The following is an 18,976-nucleotide window of genomic DNA, read 5'->3' as shown; positions in this document are numbered from 1 at the left end:
GAAATCTTCATGAGTGGTGAAGCAGTAGTGCAGGTGTCTCTCTGTCTCTCTCCCTATCTCCCCCTCTGCTCAATTTCTCTCTGTCTCTATCCAATAATAAATAAATAGTTTTCCATATAACAATACAACCCCCCACTAGGTCCTCTGTCATCCTTTTCCAGGACCTGTTATGTAGAAAACTGAGAAATGTTATGCATGTACAAACTATTGTATTTACTGTTGAATATAAAACATTAATCCCCCAATAAAGAAAAAAAAGAAAAGAAAAAAATAATTATGTGCAAACTGCATGTGTTTAATAGAAGTAACATCAGCCTGTTACTATTCCATATTCTCTTATCTAGGAAAGAGATCCCCATTAAGTACAGGGGAAGATTAAGAAGTGAAAAAAATAAATAAAAATATCAAACAAAAAGAGAGAAAACATGATGTTGTTTATGTATGGAACCAGGTTGCCCACCCAGGAAATAATGTGATAATGAAAGCCTCTTTTGGAAGGGCTGGGGAGACACTATAATAGTTATGCAAATGACTTTGATGCTAGAGGCTCTGGAATCCCAGGTTCAATTCCCAGCACCACCACAAACCAGAGCTGAGCAGTACTTTGGTGGGTCTCTTTCTCCCCCCCCCCCTTTTTTTTTTTTTTACTTTTTTTTTTTTTTTTACCAGAGCACTGCTCAGCTCTGGTTTTATGGTAGTGCAGGGGATTGAACCTGGGACTTTAGAGCCTCAGGCATGAGAGTCTCTTTGCATAACCATTATGCTATCTACCCCTGCCCACCCCCCCCTTTTTTTTTAACCAGAGCACTGCTTAGCTCTGGTTTATGGTGGTGCACGGGATTGAACCTGGGACTTTGGAACTTCAGGCATGAGATTCTCTTTGCATAACCATTATACTATCTACCCCTGCCCAAATCTCTTTTTGTACTTTCTTTTTATTTATTTATTTATTTATTTTCCCTTTTTGTTGCCATTGTTGTCTTTTTATTGTTGTTGTAGATTTTGATATCGTCGTTGTTGGATAGAACAGAGAGAAATGGAGAGAGGTGGGGAAGACGGAGAGGGGGAAAGAGACACCTGCAGACTTGCTTCACCGCCTGTGAAGGGACTCCCCTGCAGGTGGGGAGCCGGGGGCTCGAACCCGGACTCTCACGCCTGCCACCACCCTGGCCCTCTCTCTTTCTCACTGAAATAAGTAAAAAAAAAAAAAAAAAAAAAAGATTTAAAATAAAACAACTTGTCCTGGGAGAGTGCAGTGTGTAAGACAGTCTTGAAGTGAGTGTGAGCATGTGTTCTGCCTATTTACTGATAGTTTTGAAAGGATTACAACATGAACCACCAGCCAGATGCCAGCGACTGTGTTGATGTGTTCCAGAAATAACGCTATTGAATACATCCACTGGGCAGCTGCCACTGGAGCTGCTTGGCTAAATAAGGAGTCCACCACCCTCTGCCATGACTTGCCTGCTTTTCCCAGGGACTTGAGATGTGATGGGACTGGAGTCCTCTGAGTCTTAGAGTGGGGCTGGGACTGCATTAATAACTGAATGAATTATCTTCTTGCTTTAGATTTATCCTGTGTGGGGGGGTGGGGGTGCTTAGTCATGGTGAGTATTCTTAAATGGAACCATCCCAGTTAGCATTCCTGAGCAGAGAAATAGATGTTGGTCGGGTCCCCTGACTGGATGGACCCACAAGAACACCCCCCTACCCCCAGTCCCTGTCTTCCTACCCATAGCCACTCTAAGAGCAGTAAGGGAGGGTGATGACATTTCATGAACATTGTTATCAGTATCAACTTAGCCCTTATCCAGCAATCAATTCTCAGGTCCGGGGGTTCCACTTACATACTCCAAGTCTCACTGGGAATGAAATGAAGAAAGATTTATTGTGTGTATTTGGGGTGCTATCACAGGGCCTTTCCTCAAGTGGTTCTTCCAACCTGCCCTGCCACTAGCTGGCTGTTTCAGCAAGCTGCCATGAAGCTGGGGTGGATGAATAAACCAGTTTATTTTATTTTATTTTTATTTTTTACACCAAAGAACTTGGGACCTTAGAGCCTCAGGCATGAGAGTCTGTTTACATAACCATTATGCTCACTCCCTTGCCCCCAAGAGAGAGCAACAGAGGGACACTGGACACCTGGGGCAGGGGTAGATAGCTTAACAGCTATGCAAAGAAACTCTCATGCCTGAGTCTGCAAAGTCCCAAGTTCAATCCCCCACACCACACCACAGTGAGCCAGAGCTGAACAGTGCTCTGGTAAAAATAAGTAAGTAAATAAATAAATAGTAAAATGAAATGAAATAAAGTTTCTGAGAGAGAGAGACACCTATAGCCCTGCTTCACTACTCTGAAGCTTTCCCTCCTGCAGGTGGGGACCAGGGGCTTGAACCTGGGTCCTTGTGCACTATAATGTATGCGCTTAACCAGGTGCACCACCGCCTGGCCCTCAAAAATCACTTCTTCAAGGAAGTCTTTGTGAAGTTGGGGATTGTAGTTTAACCACCTGCAGGAGAGAGAGACAGGAGGGACCTGGTGTGCACTTAACCAAGTGTGCCACCATTTTGCCCCTTCAGTTTCCTTTTTTCTCTTTTTTAATAGAAATTATTTATTTATTTACTTATTCATGAGATAGAAGAGAGAGAAAGAATCAGACACTCTGGCATATGTGCTGCTGGGGATTGAACTCAGGACCGCATGGTTGAGAATCCAGTGCTTTCTCCGCCGCACCACCTCCTGGAACACTTTTTTTCTCTTTTTCTTTCTCCTGTCTCTTCACTTTCACCGAGGTCATTTCTGAGGCTCAATCCTTGCACTACTCCACAACTCCTGGCAGCCACTTAAAAAAAAAAATATATATATATATATATATATAGAAGGTGAGAGATAGATGAGACATTGTTATAATTTTAAGTCCACCTGCTTTCAATGGTTAAAGTGGTCCCTCTTTTTTTCACACCGGAATCTCATCCTCTTTGATGAATGTAGTGCTATGTGACATCTCTGTAATTTACCCTTCCTACAGAGACAGCCGTCACTGAGCTCAAGGTCACCCAGCAGGGTCCTCCTCACCAGTGCTTTTCTTAGTGAAAGATTTGTTTTCTAGGCTGTCCTGGGGGCTATAGTCAAATAGTGGGTCATCTGGTTGCCATTTTTTGCATTTCCACCATTGGAGCCATCTCAGATCTTTCTCAGGATGCCAAGGCTGCCAGAGCGTCTCCACCACATTTCTTGTAGGCCTGTTCAAGTTCCAGGGAGCTCAGTAGCCATAAGGACAGGGAAAGGTACCAAGATGGTGACTCAGGCAGGAGTCATGGGGGAGTCACCTTGTCAGTGAGCTTCCCTCCACCAACCTTACATTCTACCTCATCACCCACTCCCATTGCTCCTCCATGATTACATCTTGAACCTTACTTCTCTAGAAGATGATCTAGGTCTTGTTAGCTATTGTGTCCACAGAACTCCCAGAGTGGATGCCTGTCAAAACTTCCAACCTCATAATCCCCACAACGAACCTGCCCATTCCAGGTGTAGAGCCAATGCATATGCCAACTCCTCCCCTTCTGTCCATACCTGCACTTGGCATTGTGTTTGCATACCACAGGGTTCTTGTTTGGCATATGTGAAATATCTAGGTACAGATGCATAACCTGGTCTGCTGGTTTTGACCAATGCCAGTACCAACAGTCTTTTTTTTTTAATTTATTTCTTTATTGGGGAATTAATGTTTTACATTCAACAGTAAATACAATAGTTTGTACATGCATAACATTCCCCAGATTCCCATTTAACAATACAACCCCCACCATGTCATTTATCATCCTTCATGGACTTGTATTCTCCCCACCCACCCACCCCAGAGTCTTTTACTTTGGTGCAATACGCCAATTCCTTTTCAGTACCAATAGTCTTAATTTGAGTTACTTCAATAAGCAGAACATGAAGTAAGGGCATGGGTATTGGAGGTCTTAACAGTGATTGCAGAGTGTCGGAGCTGGGACAAAGAAACAAACTCTTAAGGTCATGGACCTTACTTCTGGTAACAGGAAGGTGATTCTTGCAGGATCTCCAGGAAAAGACACCAAATGTCTCTGGTGATTCCTGGCCCAAAGTGGAGACTGCAACTACTCACCCCTCAAAGTTTAAGGGTTTTTCCTGGCCTGTGTAGGTTTTCATAGTGTTGGAACAAGAAAGTCATGAGGACTTGAAGTCTGAGTTTGAGTTGAAACGCTCGCTCACTGTCAGTACCAGGCAGACTGGAACTCATGAAGGACAAGAACTGCAACTGATGTGCATATGTTGAAGGAGACATTCCTCTGCCTTTTCTTTTCTTTTTAATGTGTCAGAGATCTTCTTACAAGGCTGAGTGGAGTTTATCTTCTCAGGAGCTATGTATGTCATCCTGTGGTATATGCACATACGTGTATGTGTAATGTACATATGAAGACCATGATATACTTAATCAGCCTGCTTTTTTGTCAACATTTTACTAAGAATGTGAATTTTATACTCTCCATTCAGGTTCCTCATTAACTTATTGCTATCAATCCATCCTATCTTTTTCATCATGTCTGAATAAGTTGCAAGCATTCATGTTCTTTCCCTTGTTGTTTAAACAAGTTTAACATTAACTAGGGATCAATATTTGCTTGCAGATTGTCTTTTTAAAATTTTTTTAAAATATATTTTTAATATTTATTTATTTATTTCCTTTTGTTGCCCTGGTTGTTTTATTGTTGTGGTTTTGGTTGATGTCATCGTTGTTGGATAGGACAGAGAGAAAGGGAGAGAGGAGGGGAAGACAGAGAGGGGGAGAGATAGATAGACACCTTCAGACCTACTTCACCACCTGTGAAGCGACTCTCCTGTAGGTGGGGAGCTGGGGGCTCGAACCAGGATCCTTACGCCAGTCCTTGAACTTTGTGCCACCTGCGCTTAACCTGCTGCGCTACTGCCTGACTCCCTTTTTAAATTTTTTTTATTGCCATCATGGTTATCAGTGTGACTTAGTGCTTGTACAACAAACCTATCATTCCTGGTGGCTATTTTTTTTTTCCTTTTCATGCAATTTCTCTCTGTCCTATGCAATAAAATGGCCTCCAGGAGCAGTGGATTTGTAGTGCAGCACTAAGCCCCATCAATAACCCTGGAGGCAAACAAACAAACAAGAAACCAACTATTTTAGGTGGGGCTGTGTACTTCCTGTTGAATCACAGTATGACAGACACCATGTCTGCTTGTCCCACCTTTCCAAGGCTGAGATTAAGCAAAGGGATCATGTACAACCTGTCTGATCCCATCTTTATATAATTCCCATCAACATTCCTAAAAGTCTTAGCATTTATGGTGATTAGAGTTTAAATCTCTTATTTCCTGGAGCAGGTTGGTAGAGAGCACCCCTTACCTTGTGTGATGACCCAGGTTCAAGCCTCAGGTCCTCACCTGCAAGAAGAAATCTTTTTTTTTTTTACCACTCAGAAGGCATTCTCTCCCTCTAGCCCTCCATAAAAGGAGAGCAGAACGATCATCAGTAGCAAAAGGCAGTTGCGAGAAGCAACAAGAAGAAATCTTCATGAGCAGTGCTGCAGGCGTCTTTCCTTCTCTGTGTCTCTCTGTCCCCTTTCTATCTCTCACCCTTTATTATACAGAGCTAAATACACTGGCCACCAGAATAGTGGAGTCACGCAGGCATCAAGTTCTAGGCAATAACCTAGATGCCATCACCTGATAACATGTATGTGTATGTAGCTGTCATTTCTAAAGTGTTACTAGAGTGGGGGGATTTTTTTATTTTTACTTTAGTTTTATTTTTTTGCCTCCAGGGTTATTGCTGGGGCTCGGTGCCTGCACCATGAATCCACTGCTCCTGGAGGCTCCCCCCCCACCCCCGTTTGTTGCTCTTGTTTTATCGTTGTTGTGGTTATTATTGTTATTGATGTTGTTGTTGGATAGGACAGAGAGAAATGGAGAGAGGAGGGGAGACAGAAACGGGAGAGAGAAAGATAGACACCTACAGACCTGCTTCACTGCTTGTAAAGGGACTCCCCTGCAGGTGGGGAGCTGGGGGTTCAAACCAGGATCCTTACACTGGTCCTTGTGCTTTGTGCCATGTGCACTTAACCCGCTGTGCTACTGCCTGACCCCTAAGTGGAGAGGTTTTTAATTCTATTATTTCATCTACATTTATTAGCTGGAAAACTGAAGACATTTTTCTATTATCAGCTTCTTTTTAAAGTTGTTATTTATTCAAATGAAAGGGGAGAGAGAACCAGAGAATCACTTCTGCACATGTAATGCCACTGTATCACGTGCCAGGCCACACCATTGCCTACTTTTTTGGTTATCCTAGAATCAAGTGTTTATGGGAAAAGGACATGAGCAACTTGATCCCCTTTATTATTTTCCAGAGCAATAGGATAGTATGCTAGTAGCCTCCAAAGGTAATTGGTGAATTCTTTTTTTTCTTTTTTAATTGGCTTTTTCTTTTTTCTTTTTTTTTTTAATTTATTTTTTATTTAAGAAAGGATAAATTAACAAAACCATAGGGTAGGAGGGGTTCAACTCCACACAGTTCCCACCACCCAATCTCCATATCCCATCCCCTCCCCTGATAGCTTTCCCATTCTCTATCCCTCTGGGAGCATGGACCCAGGGTCGTTGTGGGTTGCAGAAGGTGGAAGGTCTGGCGTCTGTAATTGCTTCCCTGCTGAACATGGGCGTTGACTGGTCGGTCCATACTCCCAGTCTGCCTCTCTCTTTCCCTGGTAGGACGGGTCTCTGGGGAAGCCGAGCTCCAGGGCACATTGGTGGGGTCTTCAGTCCAGGGAAGCCTGGCTGGCATCCTGATGGCATCTGGAACCTGGTGGCCGAGTAATGAAGCTGAAAGGTTGTCATTCCACACCTGAAGTCTCTGGACACAGTCTGAGCTGAAGCATGTTGAGGTGGCAATCGTTGCGTTGATTAGGTTGCGATTGGCAGATGCAATATTATTTGATATGGATTGGGAGAGGCATGTGGGAAAGTGGGCCCTATCCTAAGGTTCCAGGACTGGGGGAAATATAGGCTCTATAGTGGAGATGTGAGGTTCCTGCTGTCTTAGAGTTCAAAAAGACAATGGATAGTTAATGTTATCATCACATTATTTGGTAATTGGGTTAACTTAGAAAAGTCCTTTTGTTAGAGTTTGCTGTATAGTACCCAGTATCTTGTATATAGCTGTGCTATTGGATGCTTCTGATCTACATGGTCTAGGCTTTTGAGAGAGTCCACATATCAAATACACAGCCTATATATTAAAAAGACTCAGTCTGTGTTTTAAAAACTTCGAGACATACAATTAATATTCCCCCTCTCATATTAATTAACTAGTGATTTATATGACTACACTTTACTAGGAGTGTACATAAACACCATTCCCATCACCAAAAGACTGTGACCCATCCCTCCCACCCACTCCCACCCCCCACCGGCCCAGGAAGCTGCATGTCTACCCCTCACCACAGGGTTTTTACTTTGGTGCCCTACTTTCAATTTAGTCAGATCCTGCTTTTAGTTTCCCTTTCAGATCTTCTTTCTCAGCTTCTGTTGATGAGTGGGATCATCCCATACTCATCTTTATCTTTCTGACTTAGCTCACTTAGCATAATTCCTTCTAGCTCTGTCCAAGGTGGGTCAGAGAAGGTGGGTTCATTGTTCTTGATAGCTGCATAGTATTCCATTGTGTATATATACCACAGCTTTCTCAGCCACTCATCTGTTGTTGGGCACTTGGGTTGCTTCCAGGTTTTAGCTATTATGAATTGTGCTGCTATGAACATAGGAGTACACACCTCTTTTTGGTTGGGTGTTATGGAGTCCTTGGGGTATACTCCAGGAGAGGAATTACTGGATCATATGGAAGGTCCATGTCTAGCCTTCTGAGAGTTTTCCAGACTGCTCTCCACAGAGGCTGTACCAATTTACATTCCCACCAGCAATGCAAAAGGGTTCCTCTGTCCCCACAGCCTCTCCAGCATTTGTTGCTGCTGTCTTTTTGATGTATGCCATTCTTACAGGAGTGAGGTGGTATCTCAGTGTTGTCTTAATTTGCATTTCTCTGATAATCAGTGACCTAGAGCAGTTTTTCATATGTTTGTTAGCCTTTTGGATCTCCTCTGTGGTGAATGTTTTGTTCATTTCCTCTGCCCATTTTTGAATGGGGTCATTTGCTTTTTTGGTGCTAAGTTTGCTGAGCTCCTTATGTATTTTGGTGATTAGTTTCTTGTCTGATGTCTGGCATGTGAAGATCTTCTCCCATTCTGTGAGGGGTCTCTTTGTTTGTGTGATAGTTTCTTTGGCTGTGCAGAAGCTTTTCAATTTGATGTAGTCCCATTGGTTTGTTTCTGCTCTAGTCTTTCTTGCAATTGGGTTTATTTCATCAAAGATGTCCTTGAGGTGTAGGTGGGAATTCTTTTTTTTTTTTTTTTTCATGTTATGCATCATGACGAACCCATAGGTGTTAATAACCATACAGTTCTTCCTCCCCCACAATCTGTATGTCCCTCCTCTCTGTTTTCAATGCAAAAATGCTTCCATTTGTGGGGAACAGTGCAAAATACACTCTGTCTATGCCTTAAAACAAGAACTGAGACACCAAAAGTCATGAGCAAAACAAAAGTTTTACATATATATATAAAGGTGCAAGAGTATAAGCCAGCAAGCACACCAAAGGCAATCTTCAGAGCTTTTTTATACATTACTGGACATGGGAACAACCTGTCCTCTTCCCCTTTGGCAAGAGGGAATTGGCTCACAGTCTAACCACGTAAAGGAAAAGGGGATGGGAGCGGATATTAAGAGGGAGCTGGGGGTCTACTATAGTGGGAAAGGAAGTGCAAGGAAGGGGATTTTGGCCAGGACAATGTGGCTATAATGGGAAAAGGGATATTGAGGAAGGGGCTTCTGGCCAGGAAGTCTGAGTTTACAATGTGGCTATAATGGGAACAGGGAGATTGAGGAAGGGGCTGGGAAGTCTAAGCTAATTTTGAAGAAAAACAAGGCATGGCTGTAGTCACGTAGACATGTAAAAGTCAGGGTCTGTAGTCAGACTTCATTGATAGACATCAGTGAAAAGGCTACAACCAACTGGGCTATTTTTCACACATTGAAGATCATTTATCCCCTCTTTCACATATATTGTGTCAGTAGGTTCTACTGCTGTGTTCATATCACTACCTCCTTTTTTGGCCCTTCAGGGAAAGGATAGAACATTTGAAAACTCATGCCTGATCCTATCATTTTTGTGTTTCAGTTGCTATTTATAGCACTTGACATAAAATTTATGCTCTTGAACGTGGATTTCATGCCTGGCTTGATCTGGCCCCCGGCCATCTCCTCTGCTTCAGCAGTCGCCATGCTTGATTTATTTTGAGGTTTTGTGGTTCCCACCCTAGTCCTGCTGCCTCCCCCCCCCCCCCCCCCGACACACACTCCTGCCATCCTTTTTCCCCTTGACTGACTCTTCCTCATTCTAGGACTTAGCTCTGCCATACACTTCTAAATGCTATCTGCTGATGACAGCATCTGCGCAGTCGGAGAAGTATTGAAGCCTGAGTCCCACCTAGACCAATTAAAGTCTGAATGTCTGAGAGTTGGGGGGGACATGGTGTGAGACTCCAGTGATTCTCATGTGTGAGCAAAGTTGAGCACCACAGTTTGGAGTGTTTTTGTGTTTCTTACTCTGGAGAGCTTGCCACCCCCCCATTTTTGAGTTACATACCATTAATTACTCCACTTGAATCCCCTTTCCCCCAACTTTATTAAGATATGATGGATATATAACATTATGGAAATTTAAGCTGTATGATAGAATGATTGAATCCATACTTTATCCTTTAGGCCTTTATATGTTTTTAAAAATATATTTATTGATGAGAAAGAATCTTATCAGTCTGGAATATGGAATATGTGATGTCAAGGATCAGTCCTGGGACCTCATAGATGCAAGTCTAATATCTTATCCACTGCCCTCACCCTGGCCATTCCCTTCTGGCTTTTTTGTTTGTTTGTTTGTTTTTGTTTTTTCTTTTTTGCCTCTAGGGTTATTGCTGGGGCTTGGTGCCTACACTAAGAATCCATTTCTCCTGGAGGATATTTTTCCCATTTCACTGTCATTGTTATTGTTATTGCTGTTATAGTTGTTGTTATTGGATAGGACAGAGAGAAATGGAGAGAGGAGGGGAAGACAGAGAGTGGGTGAGAAAGATAGACACCTGCAGACCTGCTTCACCACTTGTGAAGCGGCCTCCTCCTCTGCAGGTGGGAAGCCAGGGCCTCTAACCCGAATCCTTACACCGGTCCTTGAGCTTTGTGCCATGTGCGCTTAACCCGCTGCGCTACCGCCCAGCCCCCCTGTTTTGTTTTTTTAATATTTTATTAATATTGAGATTGTGAGGTAAAAGAGAGGGAGAAAAATGGAAACATCTACAGTACTGCTTCACCACTTGTGAGGTTGCCCCTCTGCAGGTGGGGACTGAGGCTTGAACCCAGGCCTTTGTGCACTGTCACATGGATGCTCTACTGGATGTGCCACCCCCTTCTACGTTTTGTTTTGTTTTTCCACCAAGCTTATCACTGGGAATCAGTGCAGGTGCTATGCACTCTTGGTGGCTTTTCTTTCCTTTTTTTTCTTTCTTTTGTCTTTTTATTTCATTTTATGGAACGGAGAAGAATTGAGAGCAGCGGGGGAGTTAGAGAGGGAAAGAGGCACCTGCAGACTTGCTGCACTGCCCTTGCAGGTGAGCAGGGGCTTGAACCTAGGTGCTTCTCCTTCTTCTTCTTCTTCTTCTTCTTCTTCTTCTTCTTCTTCTTCTTCTTCTTCTTCTTCTTCTTCTTCTTCTTCTTCTTCTTCTTCTTCTTCTTCTTCTTCTTAATACTTATTTATTCCCTGTTGTTGCTCTTGTTGTTTTATTGTTGTAGTTATTATTGATGTCGTTGTTGGATAGGACAGAGAGAAATAGAGAGAGGAGGGGAAGACAGAGGGGGGAGAGAAAGATAGACACTTGCAGACCTGCTTTCACCCCCTGTGAAGTGACTCCCGGCAGGTGGGGGGGAAGCTGAGGGCTTGAACCGGGATTCTTACGCCGGTCCTTGCCTTAGCCACTGCGCCACCTCCCAGACCACACTCCTATGTTTTTTTTTTAAAGATTTATTTGGGGGGTCTGGTGGGCGGTGGGGCGATATATATATAAAAAAATCTAGCTGGGGGTCCAGGAGGTGGTACAGTGGATAAAGTGTTAGATTCTCATGCATGAGGTCCTGAGTTCATTCCCTGGCAGCACATGTACCAAAGTGAAGTCTGGTTCTTTCCCTCTCCTCTTAACTTTCTCATTAATTAATAATAATAATAATAAAACATTTTTAAAAAGATTTATTTGGGAATGGGAGATAGTGATCATGAAAAAAAAAATTTCATGCCTGAGGCTCTTGAGGTCACAGGTCCAGTTCTTAGCACCACAAACCACAGTTGAGCAATGCTCTGGTAAAAAGTTAATCGAGTCTACTCTACCATGTGCTATGCCAGGGTTTGGATCAGTCTCTGCATGCCAGCCTTGCACTCTACCCTCTGAGTTGCCTCCTCTGGGCCTCTCTATGGAGACATGGAGGGGATTTTGTTTTGTTTTGTTTTCATGTTCATGCCAGACGGGAGCTTCCCATTAGACTCCGGTCACATGGGTGTGCCTCCCCTCTGGTCACTCAGCACTCAGTAGGTGTTTGGGAATGTTTGAGGATGTTTTGGGCTGGACCTTGAGGAGGTTTGAATGCAGAGGGACAAAGGCCAAGCTCCGCTACCTGCCAACAGCTTCCTCCTCTGTTCCTCTGTGAAGCCTTCCCCGAGACCAGCTGGGCCCTTTGTCCAGCTCTGCCAATGTTGGTTACCTCCATGCCAGAAATAGTTTCAAATCACCCTGTGTGGCAGCTGTCCTTGGGGCAAAATGTCTTGTGATTGCCTTGCTTTTGAATGGGAATAAAGCTTTCACTCCAAGGATAAAGTGAGATTGATATGACACTTTTGCTTTTTTAAAAAAATTATTTAAAACTATCTTATAACTTTTTATTTTTTAATTATATTTATTTATTTTTAAACTTTATTTGATAGAGAGAAGCTGAGAGGGGAGGGCAGGTAGAGAGGGGGAAAGAGAGACCGAGAGACACCTGCAGCCCTGCTTCACCATTCACGAAGCTTTCCCCCTGCAGGTGGGGACTGGGGGCTCAAACCTGGATCCTTGTGCATAGCAATACATGCACTTAACCAGGTGTGCCACCATCCGGCCCCATAAATGTTCATTTTTTGGATATGTTAGGGAATGCTGAAATTCAAAGAGACGAGCCAAAATTGGGTGAAGGAGAAAGGTAGCTTTATTCTCACGCTTGGGCCGAGAGAATCTTTGACTCTCTCTCAAAGACAGAGAAATCAAGAGGGAAGAAAGGGGGAGATAGATAGATAGATCTGTAGCACTGCTTCACTTTTTGTGAAGCTTTCCCCCTGCAGATGGGGGCTGGAGGCTTGAACACTGGCCCTTGCACACTGTACCATGCACTTAGATGCACCACTGCCTGGCCCCAACACTTTTCGTGAGTCTTAATTTATTCCCGGTTAGCTTTATTTATTTATCTATTTATTATTTATTTATTTTGGCCTCCAGAGTTATTGCTGGGACTCCATGCTTGCACTATGAATCTACTGTTCCTGGAGGCTACCTTTTCACTTTTGTTGCCCTTGTTTATTGTTGTTATTATTATTGTTGTTATTGGATAGGACAGAGAGAAATGGAATGAGGAGGGGAAGACAGAGAAGGGGAGAGAAAGACAGACACTTGCAGACCTGCTTCACCGCCTGTGAAGTGACTCCCCTGCAGGTGGGGAACCAGGGGCTCAAACTGGGATCCTTACGTCGCTGGTCCTTGCACTTTGCGCATACTTTGCCACCACCCAGCCCCCCTGGTTAGCTTTATTTAAGTGTAACTCACACACAATAAAGTTTTGCATTTACCCTCCAAGCAATCTACTCTGTGTCTCCAACTTTCAGTTCCAGGGCTTCGATATTCTGTGGATTTCAGGCTGTGTCTGCTCTAAGACTCATGCTGCCACAGCTGCTTTTAGACATGGCTTCAAGGGCCACCGTAAGCTAGTACTGTAGGGCCAAGTAGGTGGGTCAGCATTAGGGTGCATGCCTCCCTCACATGCTTGAAGTCTTGGGTTTGATCCCCAGCACTGTATAAAAAATAAGAAAGGTAATAACAAATAGAACATCATAAATGATATACTGATGGATTGATCCCTGCTTGAACTCACAAAAATGGATATTTATCCATATATATTTATATTAAAAGCTAGTGTTGTGGGGCCAGGCGGTGGCGCACCTGGTTAAGCACACTCATTATGGTGCAAGGACCCGTTTCAAGCCCCTGGTCCCCACCTGCAGGGGGAAAGCTTCACGAATGATGAAACAATGCTGCAGATTTCTCTCTCTCCCTCCCCTGTCAACTTCTGTCTGTCTCTATCTAATAATAAATAAATACAAATATATACAGTTAAATTTATTTATTTTAAATATTCCCTTTTGTTGCTCTTGTTGTTTTATTGTTGTAGTTATTGTTGTAGTTATTGTTGTTGTTGGATAGGAGTTATTGTTGTTGTTGGATAGAGAGAAATGAAGAGAGGAGAGGAAGACAAAGAGGGGGAGGGAAAGATAGACGCCTGCAGACCTTCTTCACCGCCTGTGAAGCAACTCCCCTGCAGGTGGGGAGCCGGGGGTTTGAACCGGGATCTTCATGCCGATCCCTGCGCTTTGCGCCACATGCGCTTAACCCGCTGCACCACCGCCCGACTCCCCAAATATATATTTTTTAAAAAGCTAGTATTGTGACCTTTGAAAGCATAAAGATAGGACAGGGGTAAATAGCATAATGGTTACGCAAACTGTCATGCCTGAGGCTTCGAAGTTCCAGGTTCAATCCCTTGCACCACCATAAGCCAGAGCTGAGCAGTGCTCTGGTTAGTTTAAAAAAAAAAAAAAAAAAGGAAGAAAGAAAGAAAGGAAGGAAAGAAGGAAGCATAAAGATGAACAAGAGTTTCAACAAACAATGAAATAAATCTTTTACTTTGGTCACTGGCACCTGTAGCCTGTTGTTTCCTGTACCATCCACAAGAGAGCAGTGTTCTACTGAGTCTAACCCCCAGTGTGCCTCAAAATTTGATTTGATTTCTATAAATATATCTTACATTGCAACTACATGAATAATACATACATACACAGCTCTCTCATTCTCTACATATACACACACAAATTTCATATTCTTTGCCATCAAAAGTGGTAATTATCATCCAAATTGATTTTGTGACTTCTAAAGCCATACTTTGAAACATATTGCCATTGGGAGCATGAGATAGAGAATACTGGCAGACTGTGCAGCTTGCTATGAAAAATATTGTCAAGCCAGGCAGTGGTGCACCTGGTTGACCACACACATTACAGAGTACAATGACCTGGGTTCAAGCCCCCTGGTCCCCACCTACGGGGGGGGGGGGGGGGGCGTCATGAACAGTGAAGCAGGGCTGCAGATGTCTCTGTACTTTCCCTCTCTATCTTCTTCTCTCATCTCAATTTCTCTCCGCCTTTATTTTATTATTTTAACTTTTTTATTATTTTTATTTATTGGCTAGAGACAGCCAGAAATTGAGTGGAGGGGGAGATAGACAGAGAGACACCTGCAGCCCTGCTTCACCACTCGCAAAGCTTTCCCCCTGCAAGTGGGGACCAAGGGCTTGAACCCGGGTCCTTGTGCACTGTAACATGTGCACTCAACCAGGTGTGCCACCACCCGGCCCCTCTCTCTGTCTTTAATAAATAAATTAATTAATATTTATTTTAAAAAGATGTTGCCTTACTCTGAACCCCAGTTCCACCAGGATCTGAAGCGTTTGTCAGCAGGAGTCTTGTTTTGATACTATCACTGAAAGGGAAGCAACTCTGAAAAACATCGGAAGAAATCAGACACTGTTTCTCTTAGCTGAGAGAGAAGAGGGGAAAAGGAAAGATGCTTGGAAGTAGCATTAGGTGTAGGTGTGATTCAGAAAGGAGGTGAAGGCAGGACTGTAGAAAAAAATAGGCAAAAACATATATTGTTACAGATAGTTAGAAAGTCAGCTCACATCTGTGACCTTGAGGGAACTGCTATAGTTTCCAATGGTGGGAATGGGGACACACAACTCTGGTGGTGGGGATGGTGTGGAGTTATCTCCCTTTTATCTTATAATTTTGTAAGTAAATATTAAATCACTAATAAAGAAGATAAAAGTAGTAATATTAGAAACCACAAAATAATGCCTTAGAGTTTCTTTTGTCTAATCTGTATGTTTGTAGATGAAGTGATGCAGAGAGAGAGAAGGGACTTGCCCAAGTCATTGTTGGACTTAGAGTAATGTCCAGGATAAGACTTCAGGGCTCTGAATTTCCTTTCTCTCTCCCTTCCTTCCTTCCTTCCTTCCTTCCTTCCTTCCTTCCTTCCTTCCTTTATAAGATCTTATTTACTTATTAATGAGAAAGGGAGAGAGAGAGGAAGAATCAGAAATCACTCTGGTACATGTGCTTCCAGGGACTGAACTGAAGACCTTGTGCTTGAAGAGTCCAATGCTTTATCCACTGTGCCACCTCCCAGGCCACTGTTTTCCTTCCCTTCCTTCCCTCCTCTTCCCTCCCTCCCTCCCTCCCTCTCCTCTCCTCCCCTCTCCTTTCCTTTCCTTTTTCTTTTTCCCAGAACACTGCTCAGCTCTGGCTTATGGTGGTGTGGGGAATTGAATCTAGGACTTTGGAGCATGAGTCTTTACATAACCATTATGCTACCTGCCCCCCCTTCCACACCCCGCCTCTGAATTTCTAGTAAACTTCTAATGCTTTCATCCTTTATGTTACACATAGAATTATCTTAATGGGGCTAGGGAGATAGCATAATGGCTCTGCAAAAGACTTTCATGCCTGAGACTCTGAGGTCCCAAGTTTAATCCCAATACTCCCATAACCCAGAGTTTAACAGTATTCTGGTCTCTCTCTTTTTCTCTCCAACAATTTTATTTAATTATATTTATTTCTTAGATGGAGATAGCCAGAAATCAAGAGGGATAGACATAATAGAAGGGAGAGTGACAGAGAGATACCTGCAACACTGCTTCACCACTTGCAAAGCTTTCCTCCCACAGGTGGGGACCAAGGGGTTTGAACCTGGGTCCTTGCACATTGTAGTATGTGTGCTCAGCTAGGTGTGCACCCAGCCACACCTCTCTCTCATTAAATAAATAAAAAGTAGTTTTAAAAATAATCTGAATGGCTCTTGGTGGTCCCAGTGGCATCACTAGTGAATTTATTACAGTCACAAGGTGTGTGTGTGTGTCCTGTTCCTAGTACACCTCTTGCAGGGGTCCATTGGAATATCACTTCTGCATCTCAGTCACTGATGGGTAGACTAGGACTGGCCTTTAGGAGGAAAGACTTATGGAATCCCCTGCATTGGAACTCACAATAATTTCTCCCACTGGAGTGTGCAGAGGACCTAGGTTAGCAGTGTTTTTTTTTTTTTTTTTTAAAGATTTTATTTATTTATTTATTTATTTATTTATTAATGAGAAAGATAGGAGGAGAGAGAGAAAGAACCAGACATCACTCTGGTACATATGCTGCCAGGGATTGAACTCAGGACCTCATGCTTGAGAGTCCAGTGCTTTATCCACTGTGCCACCTCCCGCACCACTAGCAGTGCTTTGTTTCCAGAGCCCAGATACCAAGTGTTAACCCCACCAGCACATTTGCTCAAAGTTGCCACTAAGGTGCACAGCCCCTGCTGCCTGTGAATAGGCGAGGGTGGCAGCTCTCACGTTGCTCTGTTCCTTACTCTGCTCTGTAGAAAGCCCCACAAAGGACATTCGAGATCGACTACAGCCGAGACCGCTTCCTTAAGGATGGCCAGCCGTTCCGCTACATCTCAGGCAGCATCCACTACTTTCGAGTGCCCCGCTTCTACTGGAAGGACCGACTGCTGAAGATGAAGATGGCTGGGCTGAACACCATCCAGACGTAAGCGGGAGGGCACTGGGCTCTCACCTGGGCCTCCACACCCTCCTCCAGCCAGTCAGCTGTTGACTGCCTTTCTCAAGCAGCAGATTCTTATTTATTCTCATTATTTATTGATTGGCCAGAGAGAAATCAAGAGGGAAGGGGAGATAGAGATAGACACTGAGAGATACCTGCAGCACTGCTTCACCACTTGCGAACTTCCCTCAACCCTTGCAGGTGAGGCCTGGGGCCTTGAACCTGGGTCCTTGCGAATTGTAACACATGTGCTCAGCCAGGTGAGCCACCACCCGGCCCCCAGATTTCTACTTCTTTGTGTCTTTTTCAATTTCCTTGAGTAGTGACTCATAATTTTCAGTATACAAGTCTTTCACTTCTTTGGTTAGGTTTATTCCTAGATATGTTATTGTTTTTGTTGCTATAGTAAAAGGAATTGATTTCTGGATTTCAACTTCTTCTTTATTTTATTTTATTTTTAAAAATTCTTTATTGGGGAATTAATGTTTTACATCTGACAGTAAGTACAATAGTTTGTATATGCACAATATTTCCCAGTTTTCCATATAACAATATAACCCCCACTAGGTCCTCTGTCATCCTTTTTGGACCTGTATTCTCCCCCCCCCCCCCATCAACTTCTTCTAACTTAGTGTTTGCGTAGAGGAATGCCACTGACTTTTGAATGTTGATTTTGTAGCCTGACACCTTACTGTATTGCCTGATGATTTCCAAAAGATAATTGCTGGGTTCCTTAGGTTTTTCTATGTATATTATCATGTCATCTGCAAATAGGGAGAGTTTGACTTCTTCTCTTCCAATCTGTATCCCTTTAATTCCTTGCTCCTGCCTGATTGCTATGGCAAGTACTTCCAACACTATGTTGAATAGTAATGGTGACAGTGGGCAGCCCTGTCTAGTCCCTGATCTGAGGGGAAATGCTTCCAGTTTTTCACCATTGAGTCTTTCTTTTTTTCTTTCTCTCTTTCTTTCTTTCTTTTTAATTGAGATACAATTAGCATAACATTTTGTTAATCTCAAGAGTACAACACAATGATTTAGTCTTTGTAAATCATCCAGTTTGTTGTTTTTCCTATCTTCCTCAGTGTACCTTAATCCAGTCATTTATGAAAAATATAAAAAGCTAAAATATATAACTCACAAATATTTAGTGAACACACGTCAGATATTTATTAATGAGGGAAATAGCTGGATGGTAAAACTTGTTTGAAGGGTAATTTGAAGATGTTTGTTTATACAATATGTTCAGTCAAGAAAGCTTAGAAATGAGACTGGTGACTTAATATGGCAGAAGACTAGGAAACTACAAAACTCTGGTGTTATATTTCTTTTTATTTATTTATTTACGTACTTATTTATTTTTAACCAGAGCACTGTGCAGCTCTGGCTCATGGTGGTGCAGGGGACTGAGCCTGGGACTTTGGAGCCTCAGCCCTGAAAGTCTCTTTGCATAACCCTTATGCTATCTACCTCCCACCTCTGGTGTTATATTTGTACCATGCAAAAATCTTTAAATTGGGCTGGGGAGACAGCATAATGGTAATGCAAAAGTCTTTAAGCCTGAGGCTCTGAGGTCCCAGGTTCAATCCTCAGCCCCACCATAAGCCAGAACTGAGCAGTGCTCTGGTGTAAAAAAAAATCTTTAAATTAATCTGTAAGGGGCTGGGCAGTGGCACACCTGGTAGAGTGCACATGTTACTGTGTGCAGGAACCCAGGTTCAAGCCCCCGGTCCCCACCTGCAGGGGGGAAAGCTCTGTGAGTGGTGAAGCAGTGCTGCAGGTGTCTCTTTCTTTTTCTTTTATTTAAATTTTTAAAAATATTTATTCCCTTTTGTTGCCCTTGTTTTATTG

General features: G+C 43.1%; 1 protein-coding gene across 2 annotated transcripts in view; it reads left to right on the top strand.

Moving 5' to 3' along the window:
- The window catches only part of GLB1 (galactosidase beta 1), a 109,431-nt gene that overhangs the window by 11,608 nt on the left and 78,847 nt on the right, over positions 1 to 18,976 (top strand). For both annotated transcript variants that reach the window (XM_060180493.1, XM_060180492.1), the window contains exon 2: positions 16,941 to 17,110. In XM_060180493.1, the coding sequence (XP_060036476.1) occupies positions 16,941 to 17,110 (170 nt within the window). The remainder of the gene's footprint in view (positions 1 to 16,940; positions 17,111 to 18,976) is intronic.

This window comes from Erinaceus europaeus, chromosome 21 (genome assembly GCF_950295315.1).
Source record: "Erinaceus europaeus chromosome 21, mEriEur2.1, whole genome shotgun sequence".
NCBI lineage: Eukaryota > Metazoa > Chordata > Mammalia > Eulipotyphla > Erinaceidae > Erinaceus > Erinaceus europaeus.
Note: the sequence above shows the minus strand (reverse complement) of the source record. Positions and strands in the feature narration are given on the sequence as shown.